At 47.0% G+C, this 25,314-nt stretch overlaps 1 protein-coding gene across 1 annotated transcript in view; it reads right to left on the bottom strand.

Annotated features, from left to right (window-relative positions):
• The window catches only part of GTSE1 (G2 and S-phase expressed 1), a 263,570-nt gene that overhangs the window by 119,406 nt on the left and 118,850 nt on the right, over positions 1 to 25,314 (bottom strand). The window contains exons 5-7 of the mRNA XM_086967246.1: positions 22,474 to 22,638; positions 20,076 to 20,205; positions 10,101 to 10,523 (exon numbers count right to left, since the gene is read on the bottom strand). Coding sequence (XP_086823372.1) covers positions 10,101 to 10,523; positions 20,076 to 20,205; positions 22,474 to 22,638 — 718 coding nt within the window. The remainder of the gene's footprint in view (positions 1 to 10,100; positions 10,524 to 20,075; positions 20,206 to 22,473; positions 22,639 to 25,314) is intronic.

Genomic DNA, 25,314 nt, shown 5'->3' with positions numbered 1-25,314 from the left:
AAGTGCAAGGGTGAAAATGAGCAGTTGAATAATGCGGATATAAGGAATGCCGGTGCGCCAATAAAAGACTCAGATCACCAGAGGGGAACTATAAATGCCAAATTGACATTAGTAAGGGGCACTTCTTTCGGCGTGTGCAGGTGTCTACAGACGCTGTAAACCGGAGTGTTCAAACTCAGAGTTGCCAGATTTTTAGACCCGTCCTAAGCCCAAAGCTGCTCAAATATAAGCTCAAAATAAGCCCAGCCAGACCAGTTTCAGCCCAAAAACCAGCCCGAACTCGCAACTCTCAAATTATGCAGAAATAGTCATCAGAAACCACTTAAAGGATGAATCTAAATTCTATTCAATATACAGATAGTGGAAGGGGGTTAACTGGGCACCTGTGTTAATGCTACTCATTTTCATGACCCGTCACCACTGTGACATTTCAACTTTTAACAGGCACTGCTAAAGCTACAATAGTAGAAAACACAGATTGCGTAAACCAGAAATAGTATTATGTGCTAATTACTGATCCCTCTAATTTGTATTTTAAGCAACTCCCAAAGGTAATGCTAGTAGCCCCCGTTTACCCCATAGCCCTCAGGCCCCCTCCCTACTTTCCAAATGGAGTCTGACAACCTCCACTTCTATTTCATCCACAGCATATTTGTCAACATTTGGAAACAAATAAGAGGGAGATTCAGAGACAAACCCATGTTAAAATATTTACTCCTTTAACTTGTATTTTGTTGGGGGGGGGGGGGGTACTTTAAGAGGCAATTATGTAAAATAGTACACTTTTTAGCTTACAAAATGTGCAGTCTTCTGCCTAAACTGAATAATAGTACCACCTATGGGAGAGGATGTGGCGGCAGCAGCAGTGTGAGCTTCCCTCACACAGAACAGGTAACACACAGACAGTAGTGAAGAGAGATTGGGTTTGGGTTAGGGACAGGAAGAAATGGCGCTCTAGCGAGTACGAGATAAGTAGACTGTGTACTAACACACAGACAGTAGCACAGCAACCTTCACTTATTTATTTGAGATTACTATATAGCAATAGCTAGATCCAAAGTTATCAAACACTTTACAACAGCAAGTGTTCACATGAAAGAAAACCAGTCTATACAGAACATCTGATTCAGAGTGCTTTACTTCTCATAAAGCACTCATTCCTACTCTTACTATAAATGAACTTGCTTTATTTGTGGTTGCTTCTACATGCTGCGGCCAGGGCCCACGAGTCGACGGCCACAGCACCACAGGGCTGCACCACAAGGCCGGGTCTGACAGTCTGAGTCCCGAGAGAAAAGTGACAGTCCCCAATGCCTATTTGTGTGGTGGCATAAGAAACCCGCTCCCTGATTCTGTACCGGCTCACGGCCCATTGTCTGGGACCATGACCTTAACTTGATTTCCATACTGCCTAGCATAGGCTGCTAAATTACAATAAGTCACCTGTGTATTTTTTTGTTTTACTTTTCCAAAATGCGTTACGCCCCAATTTGAGTAGAAAGTGAGGTGCCTTACTTGTACACCCAACCATCTGAACTTTCAAGCGGTTTGATATTACAAAACTAAGTGTTGACACCACAAGCTACTGATCACTTCAAACCCAAAGCCCTCCGAGAGCGGAGCGCGGTCTGAGGAAGAGATGGGACGGTGGGCGCCCTCCTCGCGAACCGCGGTGTATCAAACCCTGAAAGTCCCTGACCACACCTAAACTGTTCTAATATTCGTTGAGCCCCTCACCCCACCTAACCTCCAGCTTGACAGGTACTCACCGAGGCTGGAGAACAGGACAGCTGGTCGGACTCCTAGTTCTGCACAGAGCTCTGCGTAAACTGCGAGGATGCTGCTTCTCTTAAAGCGCAGATAAAAGTAAAGTAAGCTTGATGGAGGGTAGAGGGTGGGAGGGGTCATGTGCGCACAGCACAGGCAAACCCTGGTGGGTCCTCCTCCAATAATTGCACTGATGTTAGCGCGCGCTGCATGCTCATTTGCCAACGGACCTCTGCACCACTGTGATAGGCGGACGCCACGGACTCATCGTGGTCGGCACCCGCCCAAGCCAGTAAATTGTGCACAGACTTAATACTAGCCCAAAAAGTAGCCCCCGCCAGGCATGGGTTTTTCCCCGCACAACTGGTAAAAATGTCGCCCAACTGCGGGAAATGGCCCAATCTGCCAACACTGCTCGGAGTTCGGTGAGAGTGAAGATCAAGTGATGGTGCGCAGTGAAATAGGACTGTTACGTGGTGGATAAGCTACAATAGCATAAGTGCCATTTTATAATTGTGAAATCCGATGTATAAAGGACTGTGAATTAGATGTTTCAATGTGCAGTGAAAAAGACACCATACTGAAATAGTGAAATCAGACCTGGAAAAGGAATATTGAAGGACAGATTATGGAAATAAAGCATGTTATGAATATGATCAACAGGGGGCGCTGCAGTAAGATGGCGGCTCTGTTTTGAGCTCCGCTCGGATGCGGAGTTCTTTTGCTAATTAAACGCAGATTTATCTACCTTTTGCAACGGATTCTGTTGGCTGAAGGGTCGAGGCAGCGCTTGGAGCTGCCCCGACCGGATTTCCAGCATAGAGCGACCTCTCGGCAGAGGAATTCAATTTCGGCATTTCTGACGCGAGCGGCCGCCATTTTATCGGTGGCGCCCGCGCGTTTTTCCTCAAGGTAAACCGGCGGATTTCTTTCCTGAACAATGAAACGCATGGCAACGCTCTTTTTGACTGATTTCCACCTTCATCGCTTATTCCCTGCTGCAGGTTTTAAAATAATGTGACTATTGATACAGGAACATGTTTATTTTTTCACCAATTGGACTGTGAGGCTCTCCTCACCTTATTGATCCTTCTACGCTGGAGTTCACCCTAATATGTTTTCTGACAAAAGGCAACATCTTATGTACATTTCATATAAAATGCATCTGTAAAGCCTGCTAATACCTTCTTGGTTTAGATGTTGACCTCTGCATTTTCGCAATAGGAGGAGGAATATTATCTATAATACCTCGCTCTTTGTTTTCGTGTGAGGCTCCCTCAGCATATTTTTCTTTTTTAAGCATGCAGACGCTGTTTACCTCACAATTGCTTATCATCTCCTGAATGAATGCAGCAAGCTCTATACTGTTTCTATGCAGTTTCCATATTCTTAGGTTGTTGCTGTCCGCTGCTTTGTACATTTTTTGCATAGGAAGTTATGCCTTCCATACTCCTCTTGACATATCCTTCAGCATCTACCAGGTTTCATAGCATTTGATTTACTAATTGCTCATCAAATGTGTGCTGGACAGTAAATGAAGTATGGCATGTACCTCTGCTTTTTCTTTTTCTGCCCTTTTCCCATTTGAGATTAAGTTCCTTTGAGCTTTGGGGCAGACAAAGAACAAGTTACTTATTTCGGTAACGATATATCTGTAAGAAACAGTAGTTAGTATTAGATTCCTTACCTTAGAATATCCCCAGGCGTCAGACTGGATCCAGAAATTTTTGCGTAGCAGTAGCCATGCGCGTCGGTAGGCGTCGTCCGCGGCTCCGCGTCAGTCGTCGGGCCGTGAGGACTTATTTAGACGCCGCCTCCGCGCGCGGACGTCAGTTCGTATGCACAACTTTTCCGTGCCAGAAACGCAGAGCCATGTTAAAAACCAACACTGGTGCCATTGAAACTAGGGCCCCAAAAAGGGATGACCTTCACCCTAGATATCGGTTCGCAGAACGGGGGGGATGGGTGGGGCGGTAAGGAATCTAATACTAACTACTGTTTCTTACAGATATCTAGTTACCGAAGGTAAGTAACTTGTTCATCTGAAAGAAACAGGTTAGTATTAGATTCCTTAACTTAGAATAGATACCACAGCAATACCAACCCCGGTGGTGGATCTGCAAACCAATAATCACACCAGAAAGTCCTGGAGGACGGAACGGCCAAAGAAGCCATCCCTCCGGACTTGGCTGTCCAGGCAGTAGTGTCTTGCGAATGTGTGCACCAAGGCCCACGTAGCTGCCTGACAGATGTCCTGCAAGGGGACTCCTCGGCCCAGGGCAGTAGTAGCCGCCGTGGCCAGAGTGGAATGGGCCCTCAGCCCAACAGGAGGTTCCTTCTTAGCCAAGGAGTAGCATGCCTTGATGCACAACACGACCCACCGAGAGATGGTCCGCTTGTGCACCGCCCGTCCCTTCTTAGCGCCCATGTAACCAACAAAGAGTTGGTCATCGACCCGGAATTGGCGTGAGCGATCTAGACAGAAGGAGAGCGCACGTTTTGGATCCAGATGGTGGAGCCGCTCTTCCTCTTTTGAGGGATGCGGAGGCGGAAAGAAGGTGGGCAAGGTGACGGACTGCCCGATGTGGAAGGCTGTGACTACCTTGGACAGGAAAGAGGGTCTTGTCCGCAACACAATCTTGTCCGGATGGACAGAAAGGAAAGGAGGGTTGGAAGAAAGAGCCTGGAGCTCATTCACCCTCCTGGCAGAGGTGATGGCAAACAGGAAAGCAGTCTTCAGAGTAAGAGGGCGGAGAGGACAGTTATGGAGTGGCTCAAAGGAGCGCACATCAGATAGGTAAGCACAAGGTTCAAGTCCCACTGAGGTATCACGAAAGGAACAGGAGGGAACATGTGTGTGATGCCATTCAAAAACCTAGTTACAATTGGGGACTTGAACAAAGAAGGCTGATCAGGTAGCCATAAAGGCTGAAAGAGCAGAAAGGTAGCCCTTGATAGTGCCCGGTGCAGAGCCCTGCTGGGCAAGAGAAAGAAGGAAGAGGAGAACCTCAGAAAGGAGGGGCAGAGAGAGGATCCGCAGCCTTTGCTGTGCACCATGCCACAAATCTGTTCCACCTGCAGGCGTATACTGACTTTGTGGAGGGACGCCTGGCTGCCAGAATTAAAATGCAGACTTCAGGAGGCAAGTCAAATGGCCTCAACTGTCGCCGCTCAATCTCTAAGCATGGAGGTGGAGACTGGATAGGTTCGGGTGGAGGACCGTCCCCTGCTGCTGCGACAGAAGGTCCTCCTGAAGAGGCAGACGAACCGGGGGGGGATCGACAGACATACTGAGTAGCTCGGGATACCAGTACCTTCGTGCCCAGTCCGGGGCCACAAGGATGACTTGGGCCCGGTCGCGCCTGATCTTCTTCAGCACTCTGGGCAGAAGTGTATAGGCGGAAAGGCGTACAACAGATCGCAGCTCCACTCGCGACGAAAAGCGTCTCCGAGCGAGTGCCGCCTTGGAAATTCCAACGCGCAGAACTGATGACATTGCGCGTTCTCTTCTGTGGCGAATAGATCTAACCAAGGCTCTCCCCACTGCAGAAAGAGGCCTTGCACCACGTCCGAGTTCAGATGCCCTTCGTGATCCATCATGCACCGTCGCCCGAGTTTGTCCGTCCTGGCGTTCAGAGAACCTGCCAGGTGTTGAACCACCAGGGTCCTGCCCTGATGTTCCAGCCACTGCCAAAGGTGCAGAGGGTCCACGACCCCACCCCGCCCTGTTTGTTGCAGTACCACATGGCAGTGGTGTTGTCCGTGAACACCTGCACTACACTCCCCCTGACAGAGGGGAGGAATGCCTTCAGTACTAGACGAATCGCCCGCAGCTCCAGAAGGTTGATATGGAGCCGGGACTCTGCCGGAGACCAGAGGCCAGAGGCCTCTGATCTCCGCCTCTCCCATGTGGCCCCCCCAACCTAGGAGGGACGAGTCCGTCACAACTACGTGCTCCAGTTGGGGTAGGCAGAGGAATCTGCTGCTGACCCAATCTCTGTTCGTGAGCCACCACTGCAGCTGTCTCGCAGTGCCCTCTGAGATCAGGACATGGCCGGACAAGATGCCCTGATGCAGGGCCCACTGAAACTTCAGGTCCCACTGCAGAGCCCGCATCCGCCACCGGGCGTGAATCACCAGAAGGATGCAGGAGGCCATCAGCCCCAGAAGCCGCAGCTTCAACCTGACCGAGACTCTGGATAAAGGCTGAAAGATCGGAATTAGAGCCTGAATATCCCGAACCCACTGTTCGGGAGGATAAACCCGAAACTGCGCCGAGTCCAGAACCGCTCCAATGAAGAGGAGCTTCTGAGGAGGGACACAGGTGTGACTTCGGCACGTTGATGGAGAACCCCTTGCAGATGCAGGAGATCGGCCGTTGTCTGGAGGTGGCTGACGACTGTCTGGGGCGAGCCCACCTTCAACAACCAGTCGTCGAGGTAGGGGAAGACTGAAACCCCTAACCTGCGCAGAAGGGCTGCGACCACCGCCACCACTTTCGTGAACACCCGTGGGGCGCTGGTAAGGCCGAAGGGGAGCACGGTAAATTGAAAGTGCTCGTGGCCTACCGTGAACCGGAGGCAACGCCGGTGGGCCGGCAGGACTGGGATGTGAAAATTAGCATCCTGCAAGTCCAACGCTACCATCCAGTCTCCGGGGTCCAGGGCAGCTAAGACCTGAGCCAGAGTCAGCATCTTGAACTTCTCCTTTCGGAGGAAGCCGTTGACTTTCCGTAGGTCCAAGATAGGGCGTAGGCCCCCTTTGCCCTTACTTGGGTACCAGAAAGTAGTGGGAGTAACAACCACACCCTTCCGGCCCAGGAACATGCTCGATGGCCCCCTTGGCCAAGAGGGCCGTGACTTCCTCTTGCAGAAGTTGCAAGTGATCCCCCCCGACACGCGGTGGAATTGCGGTGGCATGGCTGGAGGGGTTGCCTCGAAGGGGAGGGAGAAGCCCCTTCGGACGATTTGCAGCACCCACCTGTCCAACGTGACAGTGCGCCAGTGGAAGAGGTGATGGCGAACCCTGCCCCCCACTGGCGTCACATGGGCCTGAAAGCACGGACTAGGAGGGTTTTGAGGCAGGTGCTGCGGGGGAAGGTGTGGACTGGCCTCGCCGTTGTCCCCGACCGCAGCTACAGTGGTTTCCACGCCCGCCACCGCAATGTTGAAAATTCTGCTGGCAGCACGTGTGGGGGCGCCCCTTCCGTGGCCACAAAAGTAGCGAAAGGCACCCGTTTGCTGGCGTGGGGCCGAGAGGACTTGGCCGTTGCCCTGGAGTCCTTAAAACGCTCAAGCGCATGGTCTGCATTGTCGCCAAAGAAACGACAGCCATCGAACGGCATGTCCAGAAGAGTGGCCTGGACATCGGCCGAAAAGTTGGCGGACCTCAACCAGGCGTGGCGTCTAACTGCCACTGTTGTTGCCATCGCCCTGCCCAGTGAGTCCGTGGTATCCAGCCCACACCGGATGGAATACCGCGCTGCATCCCGACCCTCCGCAAGGGCTTGGGTGAGTTTTGCCCGGGCCTCCTCCGAACATTGTGGCAGCACGTCCACGACCGTGTCCCACAGGGTGTGGGTGTAGCGGCCCAAGAGGCATGCGGTATCGACTGACCGCAGTCCCAAACTCAGGGACGAGAACACCATCCCGAACTGTTCATACCTCTTGGATCCCCTATCGGGCGGTGGGATGGGTGGACAAAAAGCAAGGGTCGCCCGGGGCCGGGCGGTAGCGTCTGGCCACGTTCCTATCCACAGGCAGACCTGTGGCGGGCTTGGACCAAGTGCCCACAAGAACGTCACACAAGGCCTCATTAAACGGCAGCAGAGGCTCATTGGAGCTTGCTTGCGGTTTAAGGACCTCAGTGAGGAGGTTAGTCCTCACGGCTGCGACAGGGAGCTCAAGGTTTAAGGCTTGTCAACACTACACTATAAGCAGCCCCCTCCTCCGTAACCACGGTGGGAGGGGAGATAAATCCAGTGTCTGGCGAAGTGTCAAGTCCACTGGCCTCCCCAAGCTCATATGTCCAGTCGAAACTGGCACTCCTGTGCCAGAGGGTCCACAGACCCCTCCCAATCACCCTAGTCACCCATCTCCTGTAGTTCAGGGTCAACAGATGGGGGCCAGTTCATGGAAATAGAAATCTCCAAATGCCGTCAAGAGCGGCGCCGCACCGGAACCGGACAGAGGGTAGGATCGGGGACGGCGTCCATAGCAGGTGCCGGGGGCGACACCCGCAGGGCCGGCGCCGGTGAGGTCATGAGGTCGACCGGCGACGGCCTGGTTCCGGAAGTGGATCCAAGGAGGGCCTGCGGCGCCGGGACCGAAGTCGCCGACGGCGCCGGGGCTGAATCAACCGGTCGGCGCCGAAGCACCAGACCCGCTAGGCCCTCCAGGCCGTTTGGCCCGGAGGTGCCACGGAACCCGCCTGAGGAGGGAGGGACCTCATGGCCATGAGGTACCATTAGATCTCCTCAGGCGTCGCGTCATGCCCAGGGACCTGAAGGTGTGGGGCAGGTGGCGACGTCGCGACTGTCAGAGCCGCGTGGGTGTTGTCAACCGAACCCCCGGCCGCATCACGCGAGCGTCGGGGTGGGTCGGAGGAACGATGATGTCTCTCAGACCTCTTATGCCTCCTACCGGAGGACTTGGAACCTGACGACCGATGTCCACTCCCGGAGCTGCGAGGGCTCCGACCCCGCGACCGGTCCCTCGACCTCCTGTCGGACCAGGACCTGGAGCAGCGCGGGGCAGACTGCTGAAGCTCAAGTCGCTTGCGGGACGGCTCCCGCCTAGCTTTTGATGTCAGGGCCCGGCAGTAGGAGCACGTGCGGTCGTCGTGGTCGAGGCCTAAACACTTGAGGCACCGGCGATCGGTGTCAGTAACCGACATCAGTCGGTCGCACTTGGAACCAGGTTTAAACCCGGGCATCCCTGCCGGCACCGTTGGGAGTCGAAGACTCGAGATTAGAGAAATGATCAAAAAGATCAAAAACTTTAGTAAAAAAAGACTAAGGGGTAGAACTTCTCCGGATCTGCGCTAGCTGGCGCGGAAAAAAGAAGAACTGACGTCAGCGCGCATGGGCGGCGTCTAAGTACTCAGACAACGTCATTCCGGCGCTAACGATACCGACGACAGGCGCGGACGACGCCTGCCGTCGCGCAGGGGTATTGCTACGCAAAATTTTCCAGATCCAGTCTGACGCCTGGGGATATTCTAAGGTAAGGAATCTATCACTAACGTGTCTCTTTCAGATGTGTATGTTTGGCAATCGTGTATATGATTGCATTTTTAAAACTGTAACAGAAAGGAACTGCAATGTTTAATAAATGTATAGACCTAATTAAACATTGCCAATTTAATCAAATTAATTGTGAAAAATTCAGAGGGGACCCAATGATTCATTTTTTCCTCACTCGGGAGGCGCAGCATTACAAAGTTTGATGGCCCCTGCATTAAAGGATGACTGCATGATTAGCAGTGCATAGATAACGGAAGAGAATACAATAGACAAATGTTACATGCAGGAAGAATGTTGGAAGCTCATACAGTAATATGAAAATCTAAAAGGCTGCAAAGTTTGGTAAATAATATACAATAGTTATCAAACTAATAAAACAAGTTTTTAAAAAACAGAATGTTTAAGTGCTACTGATTAGGTCAGTTGTGTAGACTGGAGTGGTTTGTTCGGATTCAAGGGATTTAGTTCAACGAGTAAACTGGTATTATACCTTTAGGCTGCATCCAATGTGGATAACTTGCCCACTCAACCTCATTTGATGAATCCTTTTCTCCTGCATATAAAATTGTATGTCAGTACATTTAATATCCCTTCTTAGAAGCCATTATATAAAAACTATCACATCAAGCGGGCATATAATGTAACAGACCAGTAATTTGAACAACCACTACTTTGACCAGGGGTATAATGTAATTATCCATGTCATCAAAACAGCTATATCAAAAGTATATATTGAACCAAAGACTTCTACATAACCATGAAGCCAACCCGAACCCTGAATCTTACCCTTATTCAAACTAAACTTAACTATTCCTGTGCCTTATCGTAACACCAAGTATGGGCATGAGGCCTATGTAGTGATGCAGCAGAAAGTAGGTATAGCACCACATAAATGCAGTGGTGACCCTCTTTGTAATTATCTTTATATACGTTTAAATACAATTGGTGAATTTAATGCAGCGTGCTGCACCATGTGTGACATTTCCAATCATGTGTGGCAGAGCCACAAGTCTATTAGAGAATGTTGCAGCTTACCTGGGACAACCTAAAACACAACACAACCAATATTTAAAATGTTTTATTTGCTTACCTCCAGAGGGCCTGGAAAGTTTGGGCTGAATTGAAGGTGTTGGTGCAATAATTGCTTTAGGTTTTGAACATGTGCTTCCTTTAGGTGCACCTGGAGGTTTGCTTGGCAAGGATATTCTCTGAAGATTTGAATCTGAAGTGTGCTTTTTTATTTTGCTGACAGAAGTTGGAGGATGCGATGCCGTGAGGGAAGTAGGCTTACTGTTAATTCTGAGGTCAGGAAGTTTACTGGCGCTATTTGATTTGTACATTTTCTTGGAGACATCACTAGAGTTTGGTTGCAGTGCAGAGGTCGGCCGGCTGTTCCGTCTAACCATGGGGATTCTTCCAGAACTACAAGCCAACCTTGAACTGTTCATCGACATATTTAGGGAAGTATTAGAAAGAGATCTGGAATTGCCCATTGAAGTGTTGAAAGAAGTAGCTGGTAAAAAGTAGAAGAAACAGGTTATTCTCATTACTCATATATGGCACTCAACTTCCTAAATCTATACAACCTGCTGTTAGATTAAAATCTAATTCAGAAACTCTGGCTGCAAATTTTTCAAAATCCATGTTCGGACAAGAATCATGACGATTATACAATGTAAGGCTTTTAATCAACTTCACTATTAGACTAAGCAGTGGGCCCCTAGAAGAGAAGACGAATGGGTGCTCAAGTTATTTATTAAGTATACAAGCAGACATCAAAACAGAAGCCTATGAAGCAAAAAAGAAAACATTCCCCTGAAACTACAGCGAATGCTATTAAAAGAGCAACACTCCATTGAAAAGATGGGAGCTGCTTAAGGTACCTAAATATCAAGTATGCAACATTTTGAAAGGGATTTACTTGGTGGTTAAGCCATAACATTGTACCAGACAAGTCTTGGTTTAAGGTAGACCTCACATTTGGGTACCCTTCATTTAACTGTACATTACTTCTAGATATTTATAATCACCTGTTAAACCTACTGTAGGAAGCTGGCTCTGTATATACTATACCAAAGTAAGGTATAATGTGCACAGAATCCAGTGGATACACAGAGGCTAAAGTACATAACAAATGTTCTCTCTTGTGGTGGTGTGGTTGAGCAGTTAGGCTTATCAGAGGGTTGTGTTAAGCATTTGTTCTACACACACGGGAAAGGCATGATTACACATTCAATGACCTAATCCGAGACCAACGGTTATAAAAATATTACTTTTTTATGCTTACTATTTAGAACCAAAGATACTTTGAAATAAAATAAGTTTTTCATGGAATAGGGGGCAACAGGTACAAACGCCACTTTTTATTGCTGGGGATGACGCTGGCGAAACGAGACATTGCACAAGAATGGAATGCATCGAAGGCTCCGCCATTGGTGGCCTGGAAAAATGGACTAGACTTTTGCATGGGGCTTGAGTTGCCCATTTTTATGGCCAGGTGTTGCCCTCGGAAGCATTTTAAGATTTGGAAACGGTGGGCGGACTATCGGGGCCTGGAGCTGGACCCACCACTGGAAGACACTGCCCTCCATTTGAACTGTCGGGTAGGATGGTTGGACTGTGTTTAATGTACATGGCTGATACGGTCTGTGTTTTACACTCTGTGTGGGTTGAGCAAGCTGCAGCACTTAGGGGGGTGGGTAGGGCGGGTGGGGGGTAAAGTTGTTCCTTTACAGTTTAAGTATTCACGTATGTAAACTACTGAAGTACACAATGCTACTATGATTCTGGCATTGGCTTCTGGCTTACAGAGCAGTGCATATGTTTTCCTGTGCCTTCAGTCAATAAAATCAGTTTAAAAAAAAAAAAAAAAGTTTCAGCGTGAATCTTTCTGGATTCACTATGCTGTGCATTATTCCGCGGTCTAGTGGTTGGGGCTGGAATCGTAGTCTCTTCTCTTTTTCGTGGCCCAGGTGGGAGTAGATGTCCCACTATTTGGTGCCCTCCTGTGATGTCGGCGTGCTTCCTCCGGAAGCCTTCATCTTTGGGCGCCATCTTCAGATTCTTTTTTCCGCCGTTGGGTCTAGTTCATCACAGAGAGGTTCCAGAGTTTTTGGAATGAAGAAGCAAAAATAAAGCAGGAAAACCACCGAAAAATTGCAGAATACATCTCGCAATCAAGAACACAGACCCGGGACGAAGAAGAAGAAGAAGAAGAAGAAGAGGAAGATCGAAAACTTCAATGTCCAACGAAGAATGCGCATACAGGGGGCCCACTGAGCACAGGCGTGGACAAAACACCTTTCACATTCTGCAGTAATTGCCACCACAAGTACGCGCAGAAGGACCAGCACCAGAATTGCAACCTCTGCCTGCCAATCGACCACAAAAGCAAGGATTGCAACGCCTGCTCGGCATTCACCCCGAAGACCCTCAGAGTGAGGGAGAGACAGAAGACAGCTAACTATTACATGCAGGGCGAAGGACAACAATCTCCGTCGCTCCGGGACTTGGGCCTCTCCAGTGGATAAGAGGACAACATCGCTGAGGGACCTGAGGACTACACGGTCGTAGAGACCGATATTAAGTTGACAAAGGAGGTAAGAGATGTCGACCCCTAAAACTCCGACAGACTCTCGAAAATCAGAGTCCTCGAAAGGAGCACTGGCGCTGAAGCAATCTTCAGCCACAGCTGCATCCAGGGACAAACAGCCCAGCGGATCCTTCGAAAAGGAATCCCAGCCGGCGAAAACCCAAGACAAACCTAAGTCATCGAAGCACGTCCCCGAAAAGGCACGCTCAACACCGAAGGAAAGCGAGCCGAAGGCATATTCAATATCGAAGGGAACCGTCGAAACACTTGACGCCGAACAAGCCACCGAGATAAAGAGAAAAAAGGATTTTGACGAACGTATGAGCAGATGTACCATCCCTTTGAAGCTCATGACGATTGTCGAAGTAGAAGTCGAAGAGGAGTCGAAGAGGAGTTCGAGGCTGAAGAACAGCTGAAAACTCCGGAACCTACAAATCAGCAGGATGAGGAGGGCCTATATTACTACGAAGGAGAAGGCGAGGAAGACCAACAAACAAGCTTGGGGTCGGCATACTCTGGAGCAGGACCTGGATTGGCAGGACCTAAACACTGAAAGCCCGGAAGAGGCCATAGAAACATCCTTAGAGGCCTTCGCCGCCAGACGACATTGGCATCTATAACATGGTCATCAAGAATGCGGCTACAGCATATAGGTTGAAACTAGAGGAAGAGAAACCAAAAGCTTACTTCCTCTTAGAGACACTGCTCCCCACTCAAACTAGGAGCCAATTCCTGCCCATGCTCTCAAGTGTCCTGGACCAGGGCAGGGAAGCATTCAAGGAGCCATCGACCTGCAGGTCTGTCACACCTAGGACAGAGAAAAAATATAAACATTCCTCTAAGGACCCAACATACACCCAGGGATCCGTCCCGGCTGACTCAATCATTGCAGAAACAGCCAGAAAGAGGGCAAACATTCCCACTAACTCAGGGCCACCTCCAGACAAAGAAATATAGACCTCACAGGAAGGAAAATAGAGAGGAATTCAGCTATTCACTGGCACATTGCTAACTCCAATGCCCTGCTGAACAGGCATACGTACCAGCATTGGGAGGAGGTCGGACAGTTCCTCAAACACCTCCCTGACCTGTACCAGCAGAGAGCAACACACCTGGTGGAGGAAGGCAAGAACATAGCAAACTCCTGCCTCAAATCAGCCCTGGATGCGGCAGACACATCCAGCAGATTCATGATGGTTGGGATAACAGAGAGGAGGCTAGCCTGGCTGAGGATTTCAAGCTGGAAGTCCAGAATTATATTCTAAACACACCCTTCAATGGGGAAACGCTGTTTTCGGGCCCAGTAGATGACAAACTGATGCAGCTCAAGAAAGAGAATGAAACTGCGAGGTCCATGGGAGCACTGCAGTTCAGAGGTATGAGAAAGGCACCACCTCAAGGAGACCAAACGGCAGAGGAGGAAACCAGCCGGGAACTCTCCCACCAGACCTTCTAACAAGCCTCCCAGAGCAACAACAAAGCAATGCAGGGTCAGCAACAGCAAACCTGGCAGTACCAACCTAGGGGCCAGTCCTTTCGAGGGCTATCGAATGGACGAGGGCAAACAAGAAGCTTGTGGGCCAGCAACCCATCTCAAAGTGACTCCACTGCACCGTACGTGCCCACCCACACAACACCTCCACGGGAGCAGCACAACAAAGGACTCAAAAAACAATTACACAAACACAAAAGAGAGATCAACCAACATGTAACACCAGTAGTAGGCAGGCTAAGACACTTCTTCCAAGAGTGGAAGAAAACAACAACAGACAAATGGATACTGAACACAATACAGTTCGGATACTGTATAGAAATGGAAAAGAAGCCACCAAACAGGAGGCCAAAAAGCAAGACAGCTCTGCAAAAGAACTCTCGCTCCTCCTACAGGAAGCACAAGAACTCCTCCACAAGGAGGCAATAGAAACAGTACCGTTCAAAGAAAGAAACAAGGGAGTGTACTCAAACTACTTCCTCGTACCAAAGGTAGACGAAACGTTAAGGCCCATCCTGGACCTACCGTCCCTAAACCAATACATAAAGACTCAAAAATTCAAAATGACATCCCTACAGGAGGTATTCCTCAGATAAGGGACGGAGATTTTATGTCCACCATAGACCTCAAAGACGCCTACCTACACATTCCCATGAACAAACACCTACTAAGATTTGTCATCGACAAAGCGCACTACCAGTTCATAGCCCTGACCTTCGGGCTGAAATCCGCACCAAGGGTCTTCACACAATGCTGCGCAGCTGTAGCAGCCCACCTACGGAGGGAGGGGATTCATGTATATCCCTACCTTGACGACTGTCTGATAAAGGCAAGTTCCTACAAACAATGCCAACTACATGCAAAGCGGGTCACACAGACGCTGACAGAACTGGGATGCTCAATACACTGGGGGAAATCCTCAATGGAACCAGAACTGGTGAAGATCTTCCTGGGCGCACAGATCAACACCATTCCGAGCAAGGTGTTCCCCAGCAAGGAGAGAACACTTGCCCTGCTGAAGGAGACGCATCAATACCGAAAAGGGGCAAGCTTTGACAGTGAGGACAGCGAGCAAGCTCATGGGGATGATGGCATCCTGCATACACCTAGTCCCCAATATACGACTTCACACAAGACCATTCCAGGAATGGCTGCAACAACAATGGTCACAAGCTACAGGGAGTTGGGAAGATCTAGTGTTTGTAACGCACACAGTGCAAGAGGAGATAGCGTGGTGGAACAAAGAACATAAGGGGGAAGCCTTTAACACCACCAACCCCAACAGTGACCATCACCACAGACTCACCCCAGATGGGATGGGGAGCACACATGAACCAGCTCAAGGTAAGGGGTCTGTGGATTCCAACAGATGCGATCAGACACATCAACTACCTGGAACTAAAGACTGTGTTCCTTGCCCTGAAAGCCTTCCAGAAACAACTGTACAGGCAGAAAGTGTTGATACAAACAGACACCACAACAATGTTCTACATCAACAAACAGGGAGGAACACTATCAATAGCGCCATCCAACCAAGCGCAGGAAATATGGAGATGGACCATCCCACTACAAATAGACCTCCTGGCAATACACCTACCAGGAAAGGACAACGTGGAGGCAGACAGGCTCAGCAGACAGACATCAGCATCCCACGAGTGGGAGCTCAGTACTCAGGAAACGCAAAAGCTATTCAAGAAGTGGAGGACCCCAAAAATGTACCTGTTTGCAACACACCAGAATGATAAATGCCAATACTTCGCATCCAGACAGCCAGGGGAACAATCCCAGAGAAATGCCCTATGGATAAGCTGGTCGAAGACATTTGCCTATGCTTTTCCCCCTCAATACCACTGATACACAGAGTGCTCATCAAATGCAGAACCAGCAACATGACACTGATTCTGGTAGCACCACAGTGGGCCAGACAGTCCTGGTTCTCACAAATAGTGGAGATGGCGCAGGGCCACCCACACAAGTTCGCAAGAATAAAAGACTTGCTCTCCATGCAAAACGGGGAGGTGCTTCACTCAGAGCCAGAGCGCCTCTGCCTAGCAGCTTGGCTCCTGAAGACGTAGAGTTTGCACACCTAAAGAGCACACTGCAGGTGCGGCGGGAGGCAAGGAGGCCTACCACACGGAGGTGCTATGTAGCAAAATGGAAACTGTTCCCACAGTGGTGCATCAGGGAAAAGCTACACAAGAAAATCACCAAGGAATCGGTGTTAAAATATTTAACACTTGCTAAAAATAAACCTAAGGTGTACCTCACTGAGAGTACACCTAGAAGCGATAGTAGCCTACACAAGAGGGGAGACTGGAAATAGCTTCTTTACATCCCAGGTGGTAAAGAGATTCCTGGAAGGGGCTAAAAGATTCACCCCCCAAAAGGGATGCCTCAGCCGGCATGGCAACTTAATATAGTTCTAATAGAGCTCATGAAAGCGCCTTTTGAACTCATTCACAAGGCCTCACTACAGATGCTCACAATAAAGACAGCCTTTTTGGTAGCAATCATCTCGCTAAGCAGGGTAAGCGAACTGCAAGCGCTAACACTACAAGAACCCTTCATTCAAATTCACAATGACAGAGTGGTAATGAGAACAGACCCACACTTTATGCCTAAGGTGGTGTCAAGGTTCCACATAAACCAAACAATACAGATACCAAGTTTCTTTCAGAAACCATCCACAAGCGCAGAGAGAGCACTGCACACTTTGGACGCTAGAAGGGCAGTAATGCATTACATTGAAAGAAGTAAAGATTACAGGAAAACAAAGCAGTTGTTTGTGTCCTTCGCAAGCAGTTTCCTTGAAGACCAGTATCAAAAGGCACCATCGCAAGATGGATCGCACAAGCTATCCAATTCTGCTACAAGCAGGCAGGCCAAGAACTACTAGGAGGGGCACAAGCCCACTCTACTAGGAAAAAAGGAGCAACAATAGCCTTCCTGGCAAACACACCCATCTAAGACATCTGCCTGGCGGCAACATGGGCTTCAGTGCACACGTTTACTAAGCACTACTGCGTGGATATACAGATGAACAAGGAAGCACAAGTAGGACAAAGGGTGCTTCAACATATATTCAACAAGCAACGCTTATCTTCCACCCAACCGCCACAAACCTAACAAACCGCTACAAAGTCTATGAACAGCATAGTGAATCCAGAAAGATTCACTCTGCACAACAAATAGTTTCTTACCGGTCGGTGTAGTTTTGCAGCTTGACGACTTTCTGGATTCACTAGCGAACCCACCCTCCTCCGCCAGAAAGATGAGACAGGAGGAATAGAAAAAAAAAAAGACTAAGAAAAATAGGGAAGGATAAACAAATATGGCACAAAGACAAGAGAAAAAAAAAGAATCAGAAGATGGAGTCCAAAGGTGGGAGCTTCAGTCAACGTCACAGGAGGACACCAAATGCTGGGACATCAACACCCACCTGGGCCATGAAAAAAATAAAAAAAATAAAGGAGACTACGATTCCGGACCCAACCACTAGACCGCGGAATAATGCACAGCATAGTGAATCCAGAAAGTCTTCAAGCTGCAAAACTACACCGACAGGTAAGAAACTATTAGCTAATTTTTCTAACAGTTCAATGGAAGGAAAACAATCAGGGAATTTCACAGGCAAGTACAGGACTTACAAATTCAGTATTCAGGTTTTAGGACCAGCATTGGGCAAGGGTCAAGTAAGTGTAGCGAGACTGCAACACCAGCAGCACTGGAGGGGGGCACAGTTCAAATTCGGCCACTGGGTCAAATACTACTCAATGGAGACTCTGGGCATGCAAAGAGGTGACTGTTGCAGGTAGGTAAATCTGGAGTTGGGAGGTCAACCCCTGGGGGTTAGGTCCAGACTGGGAACCCAATTAGCAGGGACCCAATGCACATTCAAAGTTGTATTCAGAGTCAGACAAAAAGTGTGGGGGAGGGGGTCCGTGCAAGATCAAGATATTGGAATATTTGTTTTTGTGGGGAGCTATTCACTTAGCCAGTTAAGCAGGCTTAGAGACCAAACTAAGCCTCAGTAACTGAAGGTGGTCTACCTACAGTTTGTGTAAGCACTGTACACTGGTCCAGTTCTTTGGGGCAAAGGAAAGTGAGAACAGCCTGTTTATAGCTTGCATCGTAGGAAGACTAAGGGAAGGCAGAATAATCAATGGAAGGATTAGTATGAAGGGGAAGATACAAGGAATTCAAAATGGTGGGATCCAGAACAGAAAAACCATTAACCCTCTTTATGTGCGTTCCCAAATGCTGGAATGCTGAAAAACAGTGCTGCAGTGGGAGTTATGGGAAGACATGTACGTATGCTTGTATGTTGCATTTCTAAAGCATAAACCTAGCTAAAAGGTAGCAGAACACCATATAGGGTCAAAGACAAACGAGTGACAGGATAGATAGCTGGTTTGTGGGTGGTTAATGTTTTGTGATGTAGTGTTTTTAAAAAGGTGAATCTTCAAATCTTTCTTGAATTGGAGCAGTTTTGGGGCATTCTTAGTGGATAGGGGGATGCTGTTCCAGCTCCTAGATGCATGAATGGAAAGGGTATGGAGCCTTTTTTTCCACTTCTTAGCCCGCAGTCTGATGATGGCTGCAGGTCTGCCTAGAACCATCAAATATGGCAAGCTTGTCTGTAAGATAACCAGAGGTACTGGTCATTATGGCTTTGTAAATAATGTAACTGGCTTTAAAGATGGTGTGGACTGGAAAAAAGACCTAATGAAGTTCCATCAGGATGGGGGTGATGTGATAATATTTATCAAACAAGGCATAATGATGGATCCTATTTTTGATTAAACAAGGATAACACTAAAATGTATTTGTGCATAATGAACATGATTGAAAAATATGATCCCCGAGTGAGCCAACAGAGACTACAGGCTAGGTGTAGCGTGGCTGTCAATACTTCTCGGTTCAATCATGCAAGCTACCTGATTTTACCATTGACTGGAGTCAGATCAAAGACTAGAGCTTTAGCTTACATCTTACCATCATGGTTGAGATGTGGAATACTTTTTTCGAGATGACGCATCTAAGTGTTTCAAAGGCACAAAAGTCGAGATTTGGACTCATATGAATGCTTCTGTCTGGTAGAAACGAAATCCAGACAGGAAAAGTTCTTGTGGCAATGTAAATTTAGAATGTAAAAGCAGAATGAAAAGGTGACAAAGCAGGTATTTCTGGCTTTAGTGTAGGGCATGCAGAGAGGCACACAACAGACCTATACATTTAGAAAGATCAATACAACTACATGTGACTTTGTGGCTCCCTAAATTGTCCGTATGCATTTGTGCAGATAGGCCACAGAGACATACGGAAATATTTTAAAGGAAGGTGCTTGGGTAGATTAATAGGAAAATAAGAATGTGTCCGTTTTTCAAATCATTGATAGCTTAATGGGGCAGAATTATTGAAAATACTAGCACTGAAATTATTCTGCTGCTTTCATATTTAATTGCTCAACTTGTTTTGCTACACACATTGCGTTGCAACATGGTTTATGAATTCAAAGTAAAGTATTCACCACACAAATGTGACAAAATATCAATGCACGTTTTAATGGTCATGCAAGAACCTGCATTAGTCCAAACATATAAGTCACATTTATATGGAGGGCCAAAATGTACACATTATTTCATGGCAACCTCTTGTCTCAGGTACACAAGCAGTTACAGTAAATACCTGACCAATCATGCAGACTGTCGAGACAGTAAACAGATGAATGACATGAGGAAATCCTTTACTAATTATTTCAAACCTAAACCTCCTTAATTTCTACTAATTTGGAAAGCAACTGAAAAGCTGGTAATGTTGAATTGCACCAGAGACCCCTTTACTCTTAAACATGCAATACTTATGAACGACCAACTGAAACCTTAAATACAAATGTAAAATCGTTAACTAATTTCCTATACTACAAAATAATGCAATTCTAATGACCTAAGGAGTATGTCGAAAAACGGGTATGAGCTTACCTTTTAAGCCCACTGGAGAAATAGATAAACTGGAGTTCAAACTGGAATTTATGCTAGACTGTGATGAGGAAGAAGACGTGTTTTTTCTTACAGGAACAGGACATTTCAGCTGTGGCTTTTTAAGTCCTAACTGAAAAATAAAGAATCAGTAAATTAAGCAGGCAAGCATTGGTTTGAAATCCCAATTCAATATTCAGTGCACAAACATATCAACGTTTTTATACCTTCCAAAAACCTCTTTAACGTAGCCAAATACTTCTATGCCTATTATTCCACGTAATTGGCCTGTCTCAAATGGGACTTGTGTAGGAGACATGTCAAGCAGTTTAACTTGGTTTTTCCAATCCAAATGGAGGATATCACTGACAGACTGTCAAGAGTGGCATAGTGGTTGGAAAACAATGAACTTTATCGCCATGCAAGTGGCACCAACAGATGAATTCAAATAGTCCATCCAGCACTTTGTTGATGGTTGCAATAGGCCTCTTAAGCACAAGGATACATCCAGATGTGGGTTCAGGCCGTACTACAGGACTAAACCTATACCTCACCAGCGTGGTCTACATGGTGTCTTGGGTTCCCATTTTAAGGGAAACTTAGCCTAACACTTCAAGCTGGGCTGTTCCCACTGAACAGGACTGATTTGCATATAGCTGGCCTCCATCTAGAGGGGCACAATGGGTGAAAAACGATTGACTAATATGATCAGAGCAAATTCCAGCGGCTCAGTAGAATTCAAGCATTCCCTCATCACTGTACATTGCACTATTAAGGAATCGCGCTTTAACTTCCCAATGAGTCGCAAAAAAGTAAAAATAATTCTGGAGTTGCCAGTTTTGCATACAGATGGGACATGCCGCACAGTTTCAACTAGGAAATCTCTTTTGGGGCAGCCCAACACTAATTGGTATGGGTTAGCCATCTGTATTGGCACAGTAAGATAAAACGAAAAATCAGACTGAAATGTGGCTTTGATAGTCACCCATGACTGACAGCAATTCATGCATTCCAACCATCACCGTTTCGTTGAAGGACAAAAATCATTAAGTTTCAGAAACTGTACTTCTTACAGGTACTGTAAGAGTTGAGGATGCTGCAAATTATAAATTATCAGTCTGCAGGGTCCCAAAAGTAAATAAGACAGACGAGCCGCCTTCAACACAACATAAACAGTGACATGAGCTAATTCATCGCACAGAATTCTGGATGGGAACACATCCTATAGGAAGGACTGGAGAAGCGCCTAATAGGTGTAGGAAAGATAAAGAAATGAATGGAAGCATAGGTGGCTGGGCCAGAGAGCATTACAGTACACAACTACAATGTCACTTAACTTAGGCCCAGAAAGGAGAAAGGAAAACCAAGGGCAGTACAAGGACAATAGCATGGTGGAGGGCCTGGGGGGAGGAAAGGCAGTTTGTTAAAGGCCTAAAGTTGCACCTATGGCTAGAGCAGACTTCTCCAATAACTAGCTCGTCAACGGATAGCGCTCCAGCTACCTGTAAGCTGCTCTACTGTGTTCAGCCATGCCTACTCAATTGAATTAATATAAATTGAAAAGCATGTATGATGTTTGTATTTTCGCAACTCACCAGCTGATGTTCAGAGAGAAATAGTTACATTTCCAAATTATATCTAAAGCGGATATGTGAGTGATAAGTCTTGCGGCATTGGAAAGATGCATTACTAATATTTCCTTGGACTCACTGACATTGCAGATATGGCGGTTGTGCATTACTCATGTGGAGGCATTCCATTTTGTCAAAAACCGTTTTACGTTACTGCTGCCAACCCTGACAGAAGCATTGAAGTGTTCATTGTTTTCAAACTTGCATATGATGGCCACTAATATAACCTTGTCCGATGCGGTCTTGATTACAAGACTAATATCAGTGGCTCAGGACGATTTTCACTGAACATAAGCAGCTCTCATTCCAGAAAAGGTTGGAGTCGGAGACCCTGAGTTAGAGTTTGAGAGGCTCGGAGAACAAGGAAAGATCCCAAAAGGTTGACAAAGGCAAATGAGGACACACTATGACCAATTTTCACACCTTCAAATGACGCTACAAATAGGAAGACGGAAATCTCTAGAGAGTAGGATCACCTGAAACACCTCCGCGAGGAGAAATCCTCACTAAGTAAAAAAAGGCAAAGCGCTTCTTGGAACATGCCCATCTAATTTAACTTTACACTAATTTAAACAGATGGAGCAGCTCTAGGTTCCCAAATACTATAGGAAACATAACCAGGGTCAGCTTGAAATATGGAGTAGCATAGAATTACCTTCTAATATCAAAAGGACTAGCTGCTGTAACAGGCCCTTCACCTTGCCACAAAAACAACATTTTGTGGTACAGAGAAACTAGGTTCAGTTTTTCCTAATAGTAAAACAAATTACCTTGCTTGTGGTCGGAAGGGCTCTCTTGTTTTGTGTTAGAGTGCTGTTGAAGGATGAATCGCTTACGTCTGATGCAACACTTGATTTGTCCGAAAGTAGGTCTTCTGAAGTATCTGCTTTGTTTGTCGGTTTCTTCATAGGACTGAGCTTTAACCTGGTCTTTGGCTGAAATAAAGCATTTTAAACCGTTATGAGTGGCCCAAATACTATATATATATATATATATATATATATATATATATATATATATATATATATATATATATATATACATATATACATATATACATATATACATACATACATACATAAACACGTTTTTATTGTTGATGAAAACCTTGTTTGTAGTATTTTAGAATATCTTTATGAAACCTGCATTATAAACAGCTACTTATTAACCTTGACAAATCAAGGGGACACAAAAATGTTTTTAACTGTTGGACTGAGTGTAGAAATGCAAATATAAAACAGTGAAACGTTGCATCTAGAAGAACAGATACTCTTAAAAATAGCCAAGTCAGTTATTCAAGCCCTTCATAATCATTCAGACATGATTGGTTTGTCAACGTATGTGGTTCACTCAGGTCATGGCTGACTAATAAAACAAGCACAATAACCACCTGCTTTGCTTCCACCCGCATATCCTACTCCAGTGTCACATGACAGATCACAAACCAACCGCAGAAGCATGTAAATCTGTGAGTGGACTTCTGATGGACTAAAATGTCACTACGTACAGCAACATGGCCTTACATACAAGAGTCTCCTTAAAAGTAACACCACTCAAGTGTTTTTTTTAAACCAGGAGACAAGTGTTGCGAGAGAATATTGTGAGAATATTGTAGATTTGCAAGCGCAGAAATCTACAAATGATGTCACTTTAAACTAACTAGAAAACATGGGAGTCTTGCACTTCTCTGGGTCGATGAGTCTTTGCCACCATTTTAGAATAGAGCTTTACACAACAAGGACATTAATAAATGCATGTGTCATTCAGTCAAAGAGATGTTTGTGAATGTTTTAAACGTTTATTTGATCTTTTTAGAGATTAGTTGCTATGGTTTGTTTATTCAACTTAGTGGCAAATACACGAGAGAAGATCCCTCCGGCAATATGAAAGAATCTGGAGACAGCACCCCTCGTTAGATCACCTGAAACTTCTTCGCCAGGCCAGAAACACTTACAACAAGAACATAGTCAACTCAAAAAAAGAATTCTTCAGAGCGGAATTAGGAAATGCCCAGAACAGACCTTGCAAACTCTTTGAGATGGTCAAACTCCAATCGAATAAACTGTCCAAAACAGCGAAAGAAACCCCCAAGTCTCTCCTCTCCTCTGAGGATTTCTCCTCATTTTTCTCAAACAAAATCAAAACCTTAGATACCGAACTCAAGGCCACCTCATCCCCCCTCCGAACTTAGACCTTCCGCCCCCTCCCTCCCTGCCGCCATGGTCCTCTCCGAAGACCCTAGCACACTGGTCCGAATTTGCACCCTATGATTAAGTTGCTGTTGCAAAAATCATTTCCTCCCTGAACCCCAACAACCATTTCAACGACCCGCTCCCTTCAAACTGTCTCGCGACCGTTGCCAAATCCATCATTCCTAGCTGGACTGCTGGACGCCTCTCTCCTGCAGGGATCAATACCGGCCTCGCTGAAAGCAGGCCAAGTCCTACCCATTCTGAAAAAGCCGTCGCTGGACCCAGCCTCCCCAGACAACTTTAGACCAGTTTCCAACATTCCGCTCCTGGCTAAAGTGCTGGAAAAGTGTGTACAAATACAGCTAAGTCACCACATCAACAACTTCCATCTACTTGATGACTGCCAATCCAGCTTCAGACCGGGACGCAGCACTAAAACCATCATGCTCCACATTGTTGACGCTCTTCAAGCCCTTGACCAAGACAAAACCGGTCTCCTGATCCTCCTTGATCTATCATCGGCCTTCGACACGGTCAACCACGAGATGCTACTCAAGCCTCAAACTGAGGATGGGATTAGATGGCACAGTCCTAGACTGGTTTAGCTCCTACCTCCATAACCGATCTCAGAGATTCCTAATCAATGGCGAACTGTCCGCTCCCTCCGTGGTCACGGTGGGAGTCCCTCAAGGATCAACTTGGTCCCCCACCCTTTTCAATCTCTATCTGGAACCCCTTGCTGAAGTCCTGCGCACTGCAAATATCTCCTTCCTTATGTACGCTGATGACACTCAGATCTACATAAAAATCTCATCTCTTGCGGAGATACTCACCCTGAATGAGGCCCTGAAGCTGACCGTCAGATGGCTCTCCTCAAATCAACTCAAACTCAATGCTAAGAAAACTGAGTTCCTTCTAAACTTTCCCGCCCAAGAGCAACCCTGAGATACAGACATGGATTAAAGCTATCACAGCCTTAAATTGTTCCCCGACTATGTGGATATCGGCCAAATCTCTGGGAATTACCCTGGATTATAACCTAAACATGCGAGACCACATCAACGCAATGGCCAAATCTGCCCAATTCCACCTGAGCTATCTATGGAAATTGAAACCCTTTCTGGACGCTCCCGACCTAAAACTCGCAGTCCAATCATTAGTCATCCCCCGGCTGGAATATGGTTGCTCCAACCTCTCTGGCTTACCCACGATCTCGCTGGCACCCTTAAAAGCCTGCCTCAACGCAGCCGCCAGACTACTTACAGGCTATAGAAAATTTGATCATATCACCCCTCACTTGAAAGCGTTGAACTGGCTTCCCTTCAAGGCTAGGATTCACCTCAAACTGGCATGCATTACGCACAAGGCCTTACACTCCAACTCCCCTGCGTATCTTGCACAGAAGCTTGTGATATATGG

The sequence above is a fragment of the Lissotriton vulgaris genome, chromosome 1_1 (assembly GCF_964263255.1).
Source record: "Lissotriton vulgaris chromosome 1_1, aLisVul1.2, whole genome shotgun sequence".
In the NCBI taxonomy this organism is placed as follows: Eukaryota; Metazoa; Chordata; class Amphibia; order Caudata; family Salamandridae; genus Lissotriton; species Lissotriton vulgaris.
The sequence above is the reverse complement of the archived record's forward strand: the minus strand, read 5'-3'. Positions and strand labels throughout refer to the sequence as shown.